The 20,190-nt window shown below is 46.2% G+C and overlaps 1 protein-coding gene and 1 long non-coding RNA gene across 2 annotated transcripts in view; one reads left to right on the top strand and one right to left on the bottom strand.

The window, feature by feature from the left end:
- Positions 1–3,496, bottom strand: part of FLI1 (Fli-1 proto-oncogene, ETS transcription factor) — a 122,508-nt gene extending 119,012 nt beyond the window's left edge. Inside the window, exons 1-2 of the mRNA XM_032359182.1 lie at positions 3,256–3,496; positions 1,965–2,045 (exon numbers count right to left, since the gene is read on the bottom strand). Of these exons, the coding sequence (XP_032215073.1) occupies positions 1,965–2,003 (39 nt within the window). The 5' untranslated portion in view covers positions 2,004–2,045; positions 3,256–3,496. The remainder of the gene's footprint in view (positions 1–1,964; positions 2,046–3,255) is intronic.
- Positions 877–16,613, top strand: LOC116599370. The gene is made up of 3 exons (XR_004289341.1): positions 877–1,171; positions 2,353–2,433; positions 16,576–16,613. It is a non-coding gene; the product is annotated as an uncharacterized LOC116599370 (long non-coding RNA).
- The last annotated feature ends 3,577 nt before the right edge of the window (positions 16,614–20,190 follow it).

Below are 20,190 nucleotides of genomic sequence, written 5' to 3'. Positions count from 1 at the left end.
CGTCTTTGTCCTGAAGAGTCACCCCCCTTCCCTCTCTCCCTTTTCCTCTCTCCTTCCAGCTCCATACCCTCCCTCAGCGCTCTCCTGTGGAATCTCCCTGAGGACTCTGTGAGTTCTCAGAACCCAGATCGCTGCCCGGTGGAGTGGGCACCCTTGGCTTCTGCAGCCCGGCTAGGCTCCAGGCTCCCAGCCTGGGCGCCGGGGCGTGCGGTGTTTGTCAACAACCTCGAAGGTTCCTGACACAGAATGGCAGGGTTTTGGCGGGGGGGGGGGGGGGGGGAGAGACTGTTTGTGCCCCTCTGGCAAATGGTCGATGTAGGGAGCGGGAGGAACAGACCCAAGATTGTCCCTGCTACGCAGACCTTGAGCCGCCATCAATGCACCCCTTTGTGCAACAATACAAACTTTGTGGCTGCTGAAAAATCCATTTTTCCCCCTTGAAAAGAGTTCCTGCGGCGAGCGGCTCCTTCGGCTGCCCACAGCTCCTAGACTGCCGCCTCTCTCCCTACTCCCCACTCTGGACAGCTCTGCTCTCCTGGGCCGGTTTGCTTTCTCTCTTACTCTCCGCTTGGGTCAGTCTCCTGGGCTCCTGCTTGCCCCTCTTGGGACCGTCATCCCGAGGTTTTGGGTCCCCGAGGTGTGTGCAGACACGGGCTGGGGAGGTGGGGGTGGGCTGTGGATGGGAGAGAGACTCCCCACCCCGGGGCCACTTGCAGCCCTTGGGGTAGAGCTGGAAGAGGGAACGCCCTTAGCTTTGAGTACTGGGAGTGCCGGGGTGGGAAGGGTCACAGCCGGCCTAACCTCTCTGGGAAAACAACGCCACGAACCCCGGAAACCCGGTGCGCTTTAGTCTCCCTGTGTACGCCCCGCCACCTCCCGAGAGCCCTCCGTCCAGCGATCCATTATATGGATTGTAGACACATCGATTCACTTATTTTTCATTCATTCCAGATTAAACAACTCTTACCCGCGCCAAGGCTCCAGGACCTGGCCCCCCCAAGTGACTGTAAAACTTCTTTAGACCTCGGGAGGGGGCGGGAATGGGCGGGGGTGATACTACCCAGTCTCAACAAACTTCCCTGTAGAGGAATGGGAGGAGGGCCGAATGCAAAAGTTGCGCCTCCCGAGAGCCGCACCCCAACGAGGTGGTCAAGTGCCGGCTGTCCCACAGGTCGGTGGTATTCGCCGACGCAGCAGGGAGCTCTGCGCGGGCACGCAGGTGGGGGTGGGGGCCGGAGGAGGCGGGGTTTCACGGAGAAGGGGGCGGGGCGGGGACCTGAGGGGTGGGTTTGCCGAACCCCGGCGAGCTCTTCCTCCTCGGAACTAGGGAAGGCTCAGCCAGCCCCAGCTCCCGGCTGTTACCCGGAAGGAGGGAGGTCGCGCCTGAATCCCTACCCCGGACCCTCGGCCCCGCCCCACTGGCGGATTTTCATTTAAACGTGTAACGCAGATGTCCTTCCCTCGATTTGTTTACATTCTTGGGAACTGTTATGAGTGCAAAAAACGTTCTATATGCTGTCAAATGCTGCGCTTTGGAGGAGCGGGTGGGGCCAAGGAAAGGTGTGCTTGAGGACGGACGGGGTGCCTAACCAGTGGAGAAGCGCGTCGCCTTCACATACCCTCGCACACATGCCCAGAGACTCACATGCACACTCCCAAGTACAGGCAGACTCTTAACTTGAAACTTGCTGTGCGCCCGCGGCGCATGAGCGCAAGACCCACTGGGATCGGACACTGGCTCTCAGTTCAGGGACTGGCGTCTCGGCTTCCCTGCCCAAACTTCACCAGGCTCACCCACTTCCAGTCTCCCAAACAGTACCTGCCCGAGAGCCTGTCTCCTCAATCAAGGATTCCCCAGTCTCCAGATCCACCCTCTGACCCAAGAAAGGGGATGGAGGGACCACAGGCCTGGGTGGCAGAGGGGCAGGGGTTATTACCTGTTTAAAGACGCTGTCATGTCTTACCTTGACGTAAGACGATGTGTCGGGGACCGTCTGAAACATCCTGGCTTGGTAAGGAAGGGTGGGGAAGGCCCAAGAACCAGCCTGGGTAGGAGAAACCTCAGTCACCCAACAGTACAACACGGGTGAGAGGGTAGAGGGTGGGGGTGGGGTTAGGTGATGAAGGAGGAGAGTTGGGATGCTCGGATCTGCCTGGGATCCGCCTGGGCCAGCAAGGGAGGATCGGAACTGTTAGGCAAGGGAGGATCGGAACTGTTAGGCACTGGGCCCCCGCCCTGCCCCTCTGCCTCCAGACTTGAAGGTTGAGAGCCAGCTGACGCCATTGGGTCTCTTTCCCACAGCCTTGTAACCCTCCCCTACCCACAATCAGAGACACCCATCTCCCCACCAGGGCCTGGGTAGTTTCACACCTGCAGACACCAGGGGACGGGGGACCATCTGAGCCAGAAGACAGAATGCTGCCTGGATAAAGGTAGGTTTCCCCTCGAATGCAGCCCAACCACCCAGGGACCAGATATTTACAGAGCTGCCAAGTTCAGGCCCTCCAGGCACAGATCTCCTGCCTGGCTCCCCTAAAACCCCAGGACTCTGCCAGAGTTCAGGTGCCACCCTCTTCCCTGCTGCTGGACCACTTGGGAAGGAAGACTGGCAGAAGCTTCTTGAGGTCTGGGGAGGTCCTTTCCCGCAGCCCTGCTTCTTAAAGAAAACAGTTTTTACAGCAGAGACAAAGACAATGAATAACGCAGCCTTATTTCTAGTGGCAGAGGAGCTGGTGTCTGAAGTCTGAGTAATTGGGCTGGCCGGGTCAGAAACCACCCTAGAATGCCAGGTGCCCCTGCGTGAGTCTCTCCCTGTCTGGCCAAGTCCGGGGGCTGTCTCTCTCCCCTCTTCCCTTCCTTCTCTTAAACCATCTTTAACGTGGCAGCGTGCGGCTTCTCCGGCAGCCAATGTGTTTCTGATAAAGCACTTTTCTCCTCACTAACAAATTCCAGCTTTTCGGCTTCTGAAGCCACAACACACATACGTGAGTTCAGGGACCAGGTATGTTCCTTTGGGCTCCTAGATTCCCATTCCCTGCCTCTATCCCGGGGTCCTTGTGGAGAGTGTCCCCCATTTTCTCTGAAAGTTGGAATGGAATTTGCAGGGAAAAAAGTGAGGCGGGAGCAGGGGAAGAGAGAAAAGAAAGTGCCGGAGAGAAAGAGAGAGTCCCAGAAAGCCTCCCATTCCTGGTGGAGAAAGGGGCGCCACTAACCTCCTGCATTCCCCCAAGGATCTCACACACAGGAACGCTCACCTTAGATACCCTTTCCTGTTTGGCCAGCAGGAGCAGAACTCCAGCAACTCCAGGATGTTCGAGTTCTGGGTGCCAGTTCTCTGCACCTAGAGCCCCGGATCCTCGGTGCCCTATTAAACCTGCTGGCTGCCCGGAGTCAAAATGTGCCTTTCTCTGCAGCGCCTTCACACAGCCAGCCTCAGTCCTAGTATGAGCTGGGGGTGGGGGTGGGGGTACACAGAAACCACTTGGTCTGTGTGCCCTGCAGCTCTCCTCCCTGATGTCTCCCTTCGTCCCACTCCCCCTTCCTCTCTCTTTTCCCGTCTTTTAACTTGATTTCCGTTTTCTTATCAATATTTCAACTGCTGTCTGATGAATTGTTCTAGTAGACAGCCACCCATCTGTCCCTCACTGCTTTTCCAGAAACCTCACGGTAGTGCTAGGAAATGTCAAGGAATACTGGGAGCCACACACATACTACAGATATAAAGCCGAGGGGAGACACGGAGACCCTGGCCTGCTTTTATGTGATTAGCTTTAAACGATTGCTGTGCAAATAATTTTTTTCTCAGACTTAAGCAATGTGATGGACGTCCTCTTGGCTTTTTCAAGCCCTTAAGTTCAGTTAACTTACAGGTGACTCTTCCCCTTACTTGGACCTCCCCAGAACACATCCTTTTCAGACCCATGATTTCTAGGCATCGTCTATATGAGCAAGGAGATTTGCAAATGTCAGAAGCAACCCTATTACGGAGTTTCAATTTTAAATTACATATAACAACACCCTTGCTCAGGAGTAGTTTCTGGGTCCTTGAGTTTGTGTTTTTTGTTTTGTTTTGTTTTGTTTTTGTTTTTGTTTTTTTTTAAATTTTGGAATCTGGCTTGCTTCTTCATTTCTAGACCAGGTCTTGAATGGGACTCAGATTTCTGAGTTCTTGTCCACATTCGCTGTTTTAGTTGCCCAGTCCAGGGCCATTCTCCACAAAACGACTGGGCCTTGCCATGCCGATGCGTTGCCTGTGTGCTCCCTGCCAGGCTGGTGGTTTCCACACCCTTCCATGACTTTGCGTCTCCTGAGCCTCCAGTAACCCAGAGCTTTGCACCAGACCTCTGTCCAGAGCCCTTGGCAGGGACCAGAGCAGCTGAACTTGGGTGTGCATTGTTGGGTGTAGGGCAAAGCCAAGGGGGGGCTGTGTGACAGGTAAGGGTAGAGTGTGTCATAAGAAAGCCATAGCTTCTGTCCCCTCTGAGAATTAGCCTCAGTTTCTCAAGCCGTTCCCTCCTCGTTCTTTCTTGGGTACCCAGACCCTGCTGGCTGCTTTGGTTCTGGACACGAGAAAATTAACTCGGTACCTGCTCCCTCTCCACCTCCCTGCTCCCCACCCCTCAGCTGGCTCTGGAAATTTCTGACCAAAAGCAATTGCTAGGATTCCATTTCTGGAGAAAGCACACTTATCACCCAGATCTCCCCACGTGGGGGGTATGAAGACTGGCGGCAGGGTTATTCATTATTTCCTTCTCAACAATATCCCGATTTTTCTCTCCGTCCCTCCCCCAAAGCTCAACATATTGAAACATTTTGCTGCTTAATAAGAGCAGCCGGGAGAGCTCTGGGGTGAAAGGCCAGCCTGGGACCGAGGCTGGGGCTGCCTGGGCTCGGGGCTGATGGCCAGGCTGCCCCCGCCCTGCACATTCCTGACCATTGCTTAGGAAAACAAGAGAGGCTTGGGGAGGGGAGGGGCCTGAAGTACAAGGGCCTGTGCCCCCATAGTTTTGTTCCTGGGATTCCGTGCAGAGGTTGGTGGTCTTCCTTCCCAAAGGGAACAAACACTATTCCAAACAACCACAAATGAAACTGAAGGTGCTCCTCTGTAGGGCAACACATCCCAGACCAGTGTCATGCTTTTTAAGGAGAGGTTTTTTGCAGCACAGCTGGAGATTTGAAATTGCTTTCTTTTCAACATCCCCACCCGCCCCCCTACTGTCTCCTTTCTTTTCTTGAAAGGGGACTTCCAAAGAGACCGCTTGAGTACCTGCTTCAGATTTTAAACTCCTCTTTATGTTTCAGAGTTATTATCACACCCTTATTCATAGACCTCTCCATCCAAGGTTGGCCTCCCTTCCTTAGACTGTAAGCTTCCTGAAGGCAGGTGTTGCTTTCTTTTCCTTCCCAGCTTGATACCCCGGGTCCACACTGAAATTGACAAGCATTGAAGTGGGACAATTTCTTACCTCTGTCTCTTCTTCTGAACAATAGGGAAAACGAAACAAACAAAGCCAAGCCATCACATTGTTACTAAGTGAAATCTGATAGGCACATTTCACCTGAGTACAGTAATTCATTTTCTGCTTTGCAGGGTGGGAGAAAGTCAGGGCTCCTGGGTGGTGGACTTTATTTCTACATAAATGGTTTAACCAGGGATCAAGAGATCCTCCGTCTCTGACAGAGGTGTCCTCTGCTAGTTCTATATCAAACCCTTCAGTGTTGTGCGTGTGTGTGTGTGTGTGTTGTGCACACCCACGCATGGATGGCCTCCTATTTCCTCCTCTTCATGTAATTTTAAGAGCTAGAATGGGCATTCACGCTGAGGATCATGCAAATAAATAAAATCTTGGTGGTCCTGGAAAAACAGATGAGCTGAGAAGGAAGTGGACTTGATCTGGACTCCCTTTCAGCTAGGGTTTCGGAGCAGGACCTGTTTGCACACTTGAGGGGGTGGGGAGACTTGTGGAGGCCCACCCAGGGAGTGCTGGCAGCCCTAACCACCCTGTCTGGGAGCAGGGGTGGGGTGGGATTAGGACCCAGGCTATCTCATCCTCCAGAAGGATATGGCCAACTCCCTTTGTCACCTGGAGCCTTCAATTTGCCAGAAGAAAACTGTTGAAACTGGTAACAGCTGCCATAAGGTGGAGCCTAAGAAAGGAGAGAATGAAGGGAAAGGGGCAGGAAGACTCATTAAAGCCAGCTTATCCCTCTAACTGCTTCCAAAAGGAAAGGGGCGGGGCTCTCTTGCTCCCCGGTTATTGCCTCCTTGCCAGCCTATACCAGGCTGCCTCCTTTGGCCATTGATTTGCAGCCGAGAGCCTGGTCATTAGCAAGTGACTCTGATGTTGACTTTAGGAGCTTGGGAGATTGGAATCCAAAAAGCACATTCATTAGGGGAGAAGAGTTGGTTATCCTGTGGGGGGGGGGGCACCTTGAGTTCTATGATTCTCAGCAAGTCTATGAGGACCTAGTGTCCCTATTTGGCTAATGAGAGAGTTACAACTAGACCATCATGAGATGCCCTCCAAAAATTCTGTGAGATTATTTGACCTGGGAAAGCATGTGAATCAAAGGCAAATTAATGTTCTAGGGTTAGAAACTTTGGGTTCCAGTTTTAGTTCTGCCTCTAATGAATAGTGTTATGAACTGAATTGTGTCCCTCTGAAATCCATATATTAAAGCCCTCACCACCAGTAATTCAGAATGTGAATGCATTTGGAGACAGGGCCTTTATAGAGATAAATAAGGTAAAATGGGTGGGCCCCAATCCCATAGGACTGGGGTCCTTATAAGAATAGGAGATTAGTACATAGTGCTAAGCCAAGGAGAGAGGCCTCAGGAGAAGGCAAACCTACTGGGAACCTGATCTTGGATTTCTAATCTCTAGAACAATGAAAAAACAAATTTCTGTTGTTAAAGCCACTAATACTTTGGTATTTATTATGGCAGCCCTAGCAAACCAATGCAAGTGGGGAATAGTACTTTGCCATGATTTGGTTTCCTCAAGCAAGTAAAAGAATTGACAATGTTGACACACTTTACTCAACTCTTCTGGAACTCTCCAGAAGAGCTGCCATCCACAGTGTTTCTGGTCCTGTGTAGCCTTGCATATAAAGCAGTATTCTGATCTTTGTGGTTCTTTCCACCCCAAATAAAGACTTCAATGACACTGAGTTTCAGTGTCCTCCACATTTTCTATTCCCTTTGCTTTTAATGATGGGAAGGAAGGAAGTCGCTTCCTGCTCTCCCATCAAGCAATTTCAGGTTTTAAAGGGTAGCCAGCAAGATGTCATGCTCCTTATCTCTCATTATTTGTGTCCTCTTGTAGCCCTTTAAGGCTGCAAACCTACACTGAGCTCCTGGAAATTACAAGGAGAGAGAAGTGGGAAATCTGCTCAGAGAGATAAGTCCAGGAAATGGAGGCAGTGAGTAGAACAGACTCCATGAGAAGAGCTACCAGACTGGGGCATTTTGGATTCTGACGCATGTGAGTGGGTCAGTCCTTTGATTCCCATCACATACCAACACACACACACACACACACACACACACACACACACGCATTCATGCATATCCTCAGCGTAACAGAGGATCTTGGGATGGGATAGAATAGGGTGCAAAATAAGAAGATTTCAGAACAAGGACGGAGAACTGCCAGATCAAGAGATCTGTGATCTGATCAGACACAAAAGAAAGGGCCTCTCCTAAGCTAACTGATTCACCCCTTACCCCCACCTGCAGATCAAACACATACAAAGTTCCCGAGGACGGGAGCGCTGGGTGGTTCAGTTGATACGCGTCCGACTCTCACCTTCAGCTCAGGTCATGATCTCAGGGTCTTGGGATCGAGCCCTGCACTTAGTGTGGAGTCTGTGGAGATTCTTTCCCTCTGTTCCTACCCCCTACTCCCACACCCAGCCCGCTCTCTCTCTAAGGAAAAAAAAAAAGAAGTTTCCAGGACTGTGGATGAAGAGGTGAGAACGAGTAAGACGATGCATTAAGGCAACAAGGATCTCTAAGGACCAAAGATTTTTATATATACATTATATTCCTTCCTTCAACTCCCTTAACAAATTTTCTCCCCTTAAGTTCTCTCTCCACGAATATCAATTAATTAATTTTATTAGATGACCCCTGAACCCTGTTCTATCTTAAATTTTTATAATTCTAAAGAGCATTTTACTAGTCTCATCTATAATTACGATTTTTTTAGTTTATTGGGAGACATCGTTCATCCTTGCTCCTGTTTTAAAAGAGAAAAGAGAAAACCGAGATAAGAGTTAGCTAGGCCAAGGTTAGTTCTTCATAATCATTCCAGTATGGTTGCAGGTTGGGTGATGCTTTTTCTGATTGAATGGAATAATCCATTCATGTTTCCGTTCATTCATTTGTGTTCTAGGGGCGGGAAAATGGGTCATGGAAAGGGACTGAATAGTATCACTTTGCTAGCTCTAAGAAGGCAAAGATTTGCAAAGATCATGTTCTCTTTGCTCTATTGACCTGGACTGACTCAACCCTTAGAAGAAGAAAGAGAACAGAATTAATGAAAGCATCAAGTTCAGAACCCCTTGTAGAAGGAGTCGCCATCGCAGTGTTAGGGGGAATGAATCAGGGATAGTAAAGGATTCAAAAGTGTTGAGTAGGACAACTGTATGTCCACCACAACTTTGAAGTGAAGGGTGATTGTATTAATTGAAAACAAAACAACCCTTTGGGATGCTGTTGAGAAAAATGCCACAGAAGTGAAAATATGCTCTGGCTACCAAGGACACCAGAGCAGTGTTGTCTGAAGTAGTGACGTTATTATTCATTGCTCCCTGCCGGCCTTTATAATTCCAATTTATAAAAGAAGAAGGGGGGGTTGCCTGGGTAGCTGAGTCAGTTAAGTGTCTGCTTTTGGGTAAGGTCATGATCTCAGGACCCCGGGATCGAGCCCCGCATGGGGCTCCCTGCTCAGCGGGAAGCCTGCTTCTCCCTCTGCTTCTGCTGCTCCTTCTGCTTCTGCTCTCTTGCTTGCACCTCTTTCTCAAATAAATAAATAAAATCTTCAAAAAGAAAAAAGAAAAAAACCTAGACAAAAATCGAGCCGGACCCATGCCAATTATATCTGACACAAAGGTCTTGAGGGTATGCTTTTTTAATGGAGGTGATAGGATTGAGGTCAGGTGTGGGGGGTACTTGAATAAAGACAGATATCAATAATGTCCCTAATACTAATACCTAGGGATAGTCTTTTGAGAACTGAGTTGCTTTCCACAAAGCACTTACAACTTATAGATGGAAAAGACACTCTGTACCTACTTGTCTGATCAAATACTGGTCTGCTGTGTAATTATTATTATTTTGGTGACCCTCAACTTTGATAGATGGGGACAGTGGGGTCCTGAAGAGAGCACGGTCACTCACTATTACTTCAATGCACGTCATAGCTGAACACAAAACAATGTCCCCCACTTAACACAATAAACACTGGGGACTCACTGCCTTGTGAGTTCCTCTCAGGGAACCTGCTTTCCCTAGATAAGAGATCAAAAGTCGAGGGTGTGTTTTCATTTTCTTGGTGTATGTTTTTAGATCAGACTTTGTGAAGTAAGGTGTCTCCTAGATTTTTGGCCAAGCTCAAGGGGAATATAGATTTATTGCAAACCTTCGTTTCTCTTTTTAAAAGCTCAGATTTGTGAGCGATGCATGGATGAACTGAGTATTTGACTGTGAAATTCTCATTGCGTCAGTGATTGGTAATGTGGAGGTGGGCAGAGTGGGAATTATGTTTCACACTCTGTGGAGCCTGCTCGCTAACTTCTGTGGGTCTTGATTTTGGTTGTACTTTATAAAAATTGACGAGCCAGGGAGGGGTGGAATGAAGTGGGTCTTGAAGAAATTGGTAAGTGTGTCATGCCCCCTCCAGTCCTTACCTCTCCCTTCTCCAAGTTCTGACCCAGGGGTGGGTCGGCCAGTGTGGCTCCGAGACTGTGCTTGATTTCAAATGGAGCTAGTTCCAAGTGTGCTTTTCTGACTCAGCTAGCCACTGAGCTAGTGAGCTGTCTTGTTTTGGAGATCCCTACCTTTTGCACTCTGTTTAACTGCTTATAGAAGCAGCACCAGCAGTGAAAAAGCAAAGCCAGGGAGGAGGGCTCCCGTGGAAAATTTCATGGGTCCACTCAGACAAGACTCAAATGGGTTCCATGACTTCAGCTACGAGCTTGGGGAACCAGCTACCCCAATCTACCCACCCCCACACACACACCCCGACTACATGCCTAGATGAGTCTCTTAATTTGCTTAGGAATTCCTGGGGTGAGAATACCACTCCTGGTCAAACTTCAGCAAGCTGTCTGCAATGGTTTTCTTCTGACAAGGGTAGATGGTCAAATTTTTCAGTTGGGGAGGCTTTTCGATTTGGAACCAAACTGAATTTTGGCTTGCATCTCTAGAAAAGAAACTGGTCATGGCTGTGGGGCCCAGAACCCTGAGAGAGATGATAAGCATTTGCAATCTTGAGTGCTTATCTCCTGCTGTATCTGGGCTTCTTGCATTTATAAAGTAAATCGGGAAATCTCACCACAACAGGCTTTCCTGTGAGGAGGCTGGCATTTCCTGCCTGCCCCACTGGGGACAGGAATGGAGGGAACACGCTGCTGATGTCAGGTTTCCTCATTTCAACCCCGCCGCCGCTGTGGGGAGTAGAAGGTGGTGGGGGTGGAGGGTGGGGGAAGAAGGGACCCACCGAGATCAGCTAGGGTGTGAGTTGGAGCGAAGGAGATCATTGTTTTCCTGATATACTTTTCATACAGCTTTCTGACACATAAAATAAGAAAAGAGCCCACCCATCATTATGTGTTTGAATCCACATACACGTGTACACATGGTACATATGTGTGTTGTGTGGGTACTTAGCTACTTGCTTTGATGAAAGCAACACAATTCTGACAAACTACTATTAAATCAGTTATATTAAGATTACTTTGCATATTATGCACCAGGGGAACATTCCTATGCATTCCGCAGTCTTGCCTTTAAAAAATGTCATAAATAAATAATGCTTTTGTAAAGAGAAGTGCCTCGCCCCACTTCTTGCATTTAACTTTAGGGTCAATTTTTATTCCAATTTTCATTATGTGCTATTGAGAAGATCACTTGTGTTAATAAAAAAATTGCACATATTGCCTCTGTTAAATGAAAGAGATGAATGTGTGTAGAAAATTTGATCTGGTTCTACTATTGTAATGTCTATATATTTTATGTAGCACTTAGAGTCATATGTCATTGGATGGACCCTAGAGAAATTCATGCTCAATTTCCAGATGAAGAAACAGACTCTGAAGCAGAAATTGCTTCATTTAAATATGGTATTTCATTTAAATACATTTATGTAAGTTGTTTAAGTAGTTAAATATTCAAACATTTAAATATCTTATTTCATTAAGGAACATGATTATTGTTATCACCACCTTTTTTCCACGGTGAAACTGAATCATATGTGAGAAACTTGAATCTCTTAGAATCATCTCATATATTATCTAAGTAATGTGTTACAGACATTATCTATAATTTTATAAGTAATTTCTCATGCTTTGCTGGGGGAACCACAGGGCTTGGCTAGAACTTAGGTCTTTTCCCTTCTCATCTTCTGTTTCCTTGTTGAGTTTCCATCAACATGGTTCACGAGCTTTCCATCTCCTTTAAAAAGTGATGAGGTTGTTCAACATGACTGCCAGTCCACTGATTTCATAACTGTTTTCTCTCTTCAACGTTTAAAACACCTAGTGTTACTTTCTCTTTCCCTTCCTTCCATCCCAGGAGGAAGGGTTGCAAAGATAGGAGAGAGTGATAGTTCATGTATACACACCCAGCCTTTCTTAATGTTACCTTATTACATAACCATGGTCTCATTACCCAAAACTAGTATTAATGCAATACTATTAACTAAACTTTGGACTCTTCAGATTTCATCAGTTTTCCTGTAATATCCTTATTCTGCTCCAGGGCCCAGTCCAGGTCCCTATGCTGTTTAATTGTCAGATATCCTTAGCCTCTTTCCATCTGCAGTAGTTCCTTGGTCTTAAGTTCTGTTGCATGACTTCGACGCTTTTGAAGGGCATTGGTGAGGTATGATGTAGAATGCCTCTCAATTTGGGTTTGTCTGAAGTCTTACCATGATTAGCTAGAGATATGTATTTTGGGGAGGAACGCCACTGAGGTGATATGCCTTTTACAGCACATCATCCTGGAGGGTCCATGACATTGATGTCTTCTTACTAGTGATGCTGACCTCGAGCACTTGATAAACGTGGTTTTGGCCAGGGTACGCCACTACAAAGTTACTATTTTTTCCCTTCACAATTATCAAGAGTTGGAAAGGGGAAGGAGATACATTGTCATTAACAAGTATTTCTGGGCCCTGGGGGTGGGGGGTGCTATTTTGAGACAATGCAAATACCCTCCCATCCCCAATCCCTGGCAAGCACTGGGATTTGCTTTCCATGCCCAAAGTTTTGTCAGTTTCACTATGTCATATAAATGTAACCTTTGGGTCTACTTTTTTCCCTTGTAGGTGTATTTCAGATTAATTCATGTTGGTATATGAGCTAGTAGTGTGTACCTTTTCATCACTAAACAGTATTTTTTTGTTGGTAGTACTCGTACAGAGGCACCATGTTTCAATGATCTGTTCACCTACTAGAGGACATCTAGGCCATTTCCAATTTTTGGTAGATATGAATAAAGCTATAAATATTTGCGTATAGGTTTCTGGTTGTGTGTAAGTTTCCATTTTGCTTGGGTAAATATCTAAGAGTGAGATTTCTGGGCTTTATCGTTAATGAACGTCTAGCTTTATAGAAGAAACTGCTAAACTCTTTTCCCAAGATGTTGTGCCATTTTGCCTTTCTACCAATAGGTTTGAGAGCTCTACTTGCTTTTAACACTTCTGAGCACTTGGGCGCTTGGTTGTAATTTGCACTTACCTAATACCTAACCATTCTGGATGTTTTTCATGTGTGTGTACATGTGCTTGCATCCACACATCTTCTTTGGTGAAGAGCTTTTTCATGTCTTTAGTCTACGATTTTGTTGTTTCGTTCTTGTTGACTTTTTATTTTTTATTTTATTATTATTATTTTTTAAGTAGGCTCCACAACCAACATGGAGCCCAACATTGGGCCTGAACTCATGACCTTGAGAACAAGACCTGAACTGAGACCCAGAGCTGGGCATTTAACTGACTGAGCCACCCAGGGGCCCTGAGTTCTTACTGAATTTTGGGAGTTCTTCATATTCCCTGGAAATACATTCGTTATCACATTTATTTTTTAAGTGATTTTATTTATTTATTAGAGAAAGAGAGAGAGCAAGCAAAGTAGGGTGAAAGGCAAAGGGAGAAGCAGACTCCTGGTTGAGCAAGGGCCCAATGTGGAACTTGATCCCAAGACTCCAGGAGGATCATGACCTGAGACGAAGGCAAATACTTAACTGACTGAGCCACCCAGGTGCCTCTTTCACAATAATGTTTGCAAATATTTTTTCTATTTTGTGTATTATCTTTTGAGTCTCTTAATGTCTTTCTCTGAGCAAAAGTTTTAAATTTTGATAAAGCCTGGTTTATATTTTTTTTCTGAGTCTTGTTTTGATTGTCATATCTAAAAACTCTTTGCCCTACCTAAAGTCATGGAGATATTCCCCTATGTTTTTTTCTAGAAGTTGGATAGCTTTAAATTTTACATTTCAGCCTTTAATGTGTTTTGAATTAATTTTTGTATAAGATGTGAGGTATTTATAATGGTTCATTATTTAATTACTTAATATTTTGCATATAGATATCTAAATGTTTCAGTATTATTTGTTGACAAGACTATCTTTTCCTTATTGGATTGCCTTTTTACCTGTCTCAAAAATCAGTTGACTGTCGACAAAACTAAAAGACAACCAACAGAATGGGAGAAGATATTTGCAAATGACATATCAGATAAAAGGTTGGTCTCCAAAATCTATAAAGAACTTGTTAAACTCAACACACAAAGAACAAATCATCGAGTCAAGAAATGGGCAGAACACATGAATAGACATTTCTCCAAAGAAGACATACAAATGGCCAACAGACAGGAAAAAGTGCTCAACATCACTTGGCATCAGGGAAATACAAATCAAAATCACAGTGAGATACCACCTCACACCAGTCAGAATGGCTAAAATTAACCAGTTGGGAAATGACAGGTGTTGGCAAGGATGTGGAGAAAGAGGAACCCTCCTACACTGTTGGTGGGAATGCAAGTTGGTGCAGCCACTCTGGAGAACAGTATGGAGGTTCCTCAAAAAATTAAAAATAGAGCTAACCTATGACCTAGCAATTGCACTACTGGGTATTTACCGCAAAGATACAGATGTAGTGATCCGAAGGGGCACCTGCTCCCCGATGTTTATAGCAGCAATGTCCACAATAGCCAAACTATGGAAAGAGGCCAGAGGTCCATTGACAGATGAATGGATGTGGGGTGCACACACACACACACACACACACACAGTGGAATATTACTCAGCCATCAAAAAGTGAAATCTTGCCGTTTGCAATGACATGGTGGAACTGGAGGGTATTATGCTAAGTGAAATGAGTCAATGACAGAAAGACAATTATCATGAGATTTAATTCATATGTGGAATTTAAAAACAACAGAGGAGCATAGAGGAGGGGAGGGGAAAATAGAACAAGACATAATGAGATAGGGGGATAAACCATAAGAGACTCTCAACCATAAGAAACAAACTGAGGGTTGCTGGAGGGGAGGGGGGTAACGGGGTGTAACTGGGTGATGGGCATTAAGCCCAATGAGCACTGGGTGTTATATACAAATGTTGACTCACTGAACTCTACCTCTGAAACTAATAATACACTAGATGTTAATTAATTGATTTTAAATTAAAAAAAACCAGTTGACTATATTTGTGTGGGTATATTTATGAGTTTTCTATTCTGTTCTATTGATCTGTATATGTAACCTTTTGCCAATACCACATGGCCTTGATTATGCTAACTTTGTAGTGAGTCTTAAAATCATAGTATGTATGGATAACATGAATCCTGTGCCTTTGTTCTTTTGCAGGATGGTTTTGGCTACTCTAGTGCCTTTGTCTTTCTATAAAAATTTTAGAATCTTCTTGTCGATATTTCAACAAGATTGCTGAGGTTGTGTTTGGGATTGTGATGAACCTAGAGAAAACTGAGGGAACTGACATTTTAACAATTTCCAGAAACATAAAATTGGCGTGCATCTTGTTCTTTTTTTGTTGTTTACTAAGTATTTTATTTATTTATTTGAGAGAGAGAGAGAACACAAACAGGGGGAGGGATGGAGGGAGAAACAGGCTCTCTGAGGAGCAAGGAGGCCAATTTGGGGCTTGATCCCAAGACCCCGAGATCATGACCTGAGCCAAAGGCAGCCGCTCAACTGCCTGAGCCACCCAGGCGCCCCTTGTGTTCATCTTCTAAAGAATTTATACAACACTGGTTTTTATTGCTGCATCTGACCTTGTTGAACTATTTTTGCTAAGCCACTATAAGTGGCTAAGATGAGCCACAAATATTAGTATTTAGCATTACATAAAAGGTTCTGTACTGAGACATAAAATATAAGCCTAAATATATCCTTGATTATCAAGGAATGGGGATAATAATTCTCAAAAAAAAAATCATGCAATGCAGTATATACACAAAAACTTATTTGTACCTATATTTTTATTATATAAACAACATAAAAGATAATCTTTTAACTACTGGAAAACTCCTTAAAAAGAATTAAATATGTAGAAATCTGACTATCAATTAAGGGCTCAGAAATCTGATTGACTAACAGTGCTGTCAAGAATGATTTCACAATTACAATTAAACTTCCACCACCAACCGTACTATGAAGCAATATAGTGTGGTTGGTAATATTCCAGGTTTGGGTCAAATAGACCCTGGTTTGTGTAATGGTTCTTCATTGACAAAGAGTTCTAATATGTCAAAAAATTCTAATAAAGATTAACTTATTTTATGTATTAAAGTACTCAGCACAATGTCCAGAACCTGATTCTCAATAAATATTAGCTATATTAATAAAGAGTTTTTTATCTTAAATGTTTCAAATATTTTTTATTGTCACTGATGAAATTTGGTTATGCCAAGCTCTAAAGAATTCAGTAGCTATAGTCGCTAAAACGAACCTTTTCTGGGGACGCCTGGCTGGTTCAGTCAGAAGAGCATAAGACTCTTGATCTTGATCATGACTTGTAGCCCCCACATAGGGTGTAGAATTTACTTAAATAAATAAAACTTTAAAAAAGTGTACTTATTCTGAAATATAGTAACATCCCCAGAAAAATTTCTAATAAAAAAAAATCATTGAATTATTTCCATTGAAATCAGTCTCAATTCCAGGGATGTATTGGTAAACTGTTAATTTTTGTAAAAACCGGGAGTACAAGTGACTGAATGCTGACTGATTTTTAAACAAAGAGAGGCAGCTTCATAACCTAATAGTATTCCTGAACTAATTATTATTTTTTTAATTTTTTAAAGATTTTATTTGTTTATTTGACAGACAGCAAGAGAGGGAACACAGGCTGGGGGAGAGGGAGAAGCCGCCTTCCTGCTGAGCAGGGAGCCCAATGTGGGGCTCCATCCCAGGACCCTGGGATCATGACCTGAGCCAAAGGCAGACTCTTAACGACTGAGCCACCCAGGCGCCCCACCTGACCTAATTATTAAGGTAAGAAAACTCTCTTCAGTTTACAGGCACACACACACACACACACACACACATTGTGGTAGGCTGAAAATTGAGATGTGTTTGGCTTTAGGAATTCATCTAATTCAGCTTATAAACAATTCTGTTTAGTGACTTTAAAGAAAATCTTTCAGTCTCTCACTCTTTTTGCATGATTGTAGGAAAAGCTGCCTCTGTTGTACCTCACATTTTCATCATTTAAGTGGATGAGTGTCCAGACATGGGGGAAATTTGGTCAGAATCAGCACTGGCCACAGATAAGAGCTGAATATAACATGTTGGTAAAAAAGGTCTCTGTCACCACCTCTGGAGGACTGTGTCCTCCTTTTAGATCCCTAACGTGTCAGAGTTGCTGGAAACTGAGGACAAAAGGGAAGCGGTTTGCAGTCCAGTTTTTCCATTTGGGGAAGGAGCACGGACAAGACCCCTCCACTTGATTCTCAGCCCAGATAGGGACGCACAACAGGACCCTATCGAGTCAGTTTTTCAGGAAATTCAGGACAGGTCCTCCAAAGCCACTGGGCAACCCCAACTGGTGGGGACTGAGACCTAGGTTCACAAGGAGCTCAGGAAATGCGATGGGCTGTCTGAGCCCTAGAGAGTTTGTTCCGGTACGCCCGGGCTGGGGGCTCGGGGACCTGGACAAGCTCGAAGCACCCTGGGCTCTCCATGGTGGGTAACTTTGCCTCTCTCTTCTCCGATTCCATTTCCTCCCTCTAACGGCCACAGCTTGATCGTTGAGACTTAGCCACCCGTGGCTGCTGAGGGAAATAGAGGGAAAATTGAGCTGCTGCCTGCATCCCCTCCCCTGGAACCAGGGGCGGCACCCGAGATAAATGAACCTCAGCCAGAGCTCGTCACTCACTGTCACCTTTGCGTTCAAACCATTCGGTGAGGATCCGGGACAGAGACTCTGAGAACCTTGCCAAGAGAGCTCCTTCCGCGTGGAATTTTTTCCTTTGAGCTTAGGGCAGAGGAAGTCTGTAATGGAGAAAGATGAACATAATGTACAATAAAAGGGCACCATTTAATTCTATGGAGGGGGCTTGCAAGTGGATATTGAGAAATGAAGATCTGGGCATGACGGCTGGAGAGGTGTAGTGATTAAGGGTTTGTCCTGCGTAGACAGTCATCTCTGCCCTTCACTCACCAGAAACTTCTGCCCGCCATTCTCCCCTGCACTGGGCCTCTGTTTTCCTCATCATTTAAGTAGGGATCCTCTCCACTTAACAAGGATAAAAATGAGATAAAGATAGTTATGGCTGCGGAGATCCTAAAAACACACACCCCAGGTTCTTGTGCAAAGAACCATGCCGGAGAGCCTGATTCTAAAAATTCACTGATAGCTAAAAATACCCTGTTGACACAGGCCTGTCGGCACCCTCTGATTTTTCATTTTACGTGCACAAATTTACGTTTTTCCATTTTCGTTGGCTGGGGTTCTGTTATTTGAAGGTAAGGTGTGGGAAGTCCTTTGGAGGTTCAATGGGAGACAGGGAATCGGATATAGTTTTTCTCTCTGGAAGAAACTTTCATCGAGATTAAAAAAAAAATAAAATGTTTAGGCTCGCTTGCTACTGTAACCTCTAGTCTTCTGCCAAATGGCAATACAACAAAGAAAGTCTCCTTTTCAAGTTTCTGGTTAATAAAACAACACGACGCAAGACAAATAAACAGAAACAGAAGGGCTGGGGCTCGCGCAGCTCAGGGAGCACATGTGTGGAGCGAAGAGAAGCGCTCTGCTAGCAAGGCCCAGGGATGTCTCTGGTGGACCCCCAGACCTCAGCCCGCCCTGCCTGAGGTTTCCAGATCCACTGCGCAGGTCCCCGAACAGAAAGAGGTGACCAGGAACTATGCCATAAGCAAGCGGCTCTTCTTTTTGGTCTTCTGTCCCATTCCCCCCCCTTGTGCCCCCCAACTTTGGGTTTGCTGCTCATGGAGTTTTGAGGGGGTGACTGAGTTTGGGGGCCATGCTGGTGCAACGGTTCTTAGCTTAATGCTGGAAAGTGTGCGTGCCTGGAGGAGTGGTGGTCGCCAGTCATCTGGGAATATTTGGGTAGCCCTAAAAGGGCAGCTGACTTGCTGGAACTGCTTCTGTTCTTTTCTCCTAGCGATAGGACTTCTCAGGATTCACCTGCGAGTGTGTGAGGGCTCGGCACCTCGCGGGGGGGTTGATGGGGAGGGTGGGCCTTGCAGAGGAACAGGTTGCACGCGGGGCCCATGGTCAGGGCATCGTGGAGGGCCTGGAAGGTTCACTCTGTGCTCGCTGCTGTCCCTTTCTACCCCAGTGTGGGTTCTGGGTGGGGAGCTGGGGACCGCTCAGGAAGCAGTAAAGCCACAGCACACCCACCGGTTCTGGGCTTCCCTCGTGCTCTCTCCTCTTCTCTGACCTGTAAGAAGGATGTCTCCTCTCTGCCTGCCCCTGCACGCCCGCCCTCCGCCTTCCACCGGGTGGCCCAGAGCGGTGGCTTTCCGCTCAGGACTGCACAGAAGCCCCAAGCCCAGGAGGAAAGCATAACCTAAGTAGTCCTCTCCCCCAGGCGCCAGGAAGGGTTTCTCAGCTCGTCATCCCGGGCCTCGGGGGACATCTTCGGGCCAGTGCGAGGCGGTATCTGTGAATCAGCTGCGGCTGAAAGCTGGAAACAGAGTGAACCCAACACTGGAAGAACCGCTAAGGATTTACGACGTTCCAGAGGAGGAACTATTCATAAAAACCCGACCGGCCAACTTCTCTGCAATGTGTTAAATAACAAACCGAGGGTGTAGAGCTGCTTTTTGTTACTTGGAGCAAATGAAATGTCAGGGAAGACCGTGAAGCCCTTGGTGGGATGTCTGAGGCTTTGGAAGGAAGTTCCATGGGATTTTCATCTTTTTGAGGATTTCATGCCATTAGTTCCTCTTCATCCAGACCTGCCGCTTCTCCTGTTTTGGATAGAAATGCCTCTACGAGGGATGTAGGAGTCCCCCAGTTCTCTCAAAGGCTCCTTAAATCCCACTTCCTTGTGAGGGCTTTATTAAATTCATCTAGAACTCTTTTTTTGTGGACATTCACCACAAAGGAAGTGGAAACTGGACAATGGCCCTCGTTAGGAAGCTGGGTTTGGTGGAGGCCTACCTGTCCTTCCCTTCCTTCCTGAGCGAATCCAAGCACAGTGCACACCTCTTCACGCCCTGTCCTAGTTTCTAAGGGATGCCTCAGCCCCCCTCGGCTCCAGGGATGGGCTGTGATTTGAAAACAAAAATCAGGGCAATGCCATTCTCCTTGAACACATTGTGTTCAAGAGGGGCCATGTGGCCTTATTCTGCTGGAGGCAAAGATGGCAGAGGCATCTGGAATGTTCTTTCTCACTTTTAGGAGAAGCAGTAGATAGCCACTTTCTCTCTCTCCACCTCAGTGTCTTCTGTTGGCCATTTTATGACCCCAGGGCA

Source organism: Mustela erminea, chromosome 9 (assembly GCF_009829155.1).
Source record: "Mustela erminea isolate mMusErm1 chromosome 9, mMusErm1.Pri, whole genome shotgun sequence".
NCBI lineage: Eukaryota > Metazoa > Chordata > Mammalia > Carnivora > Mustelidae > Mustela > Mustela erminea.
The sequence above is the reverse complement of the archived record's forward strand: the minus strand, read 5'-3'. Positions and strand labels throughout refer to the sequence as shown.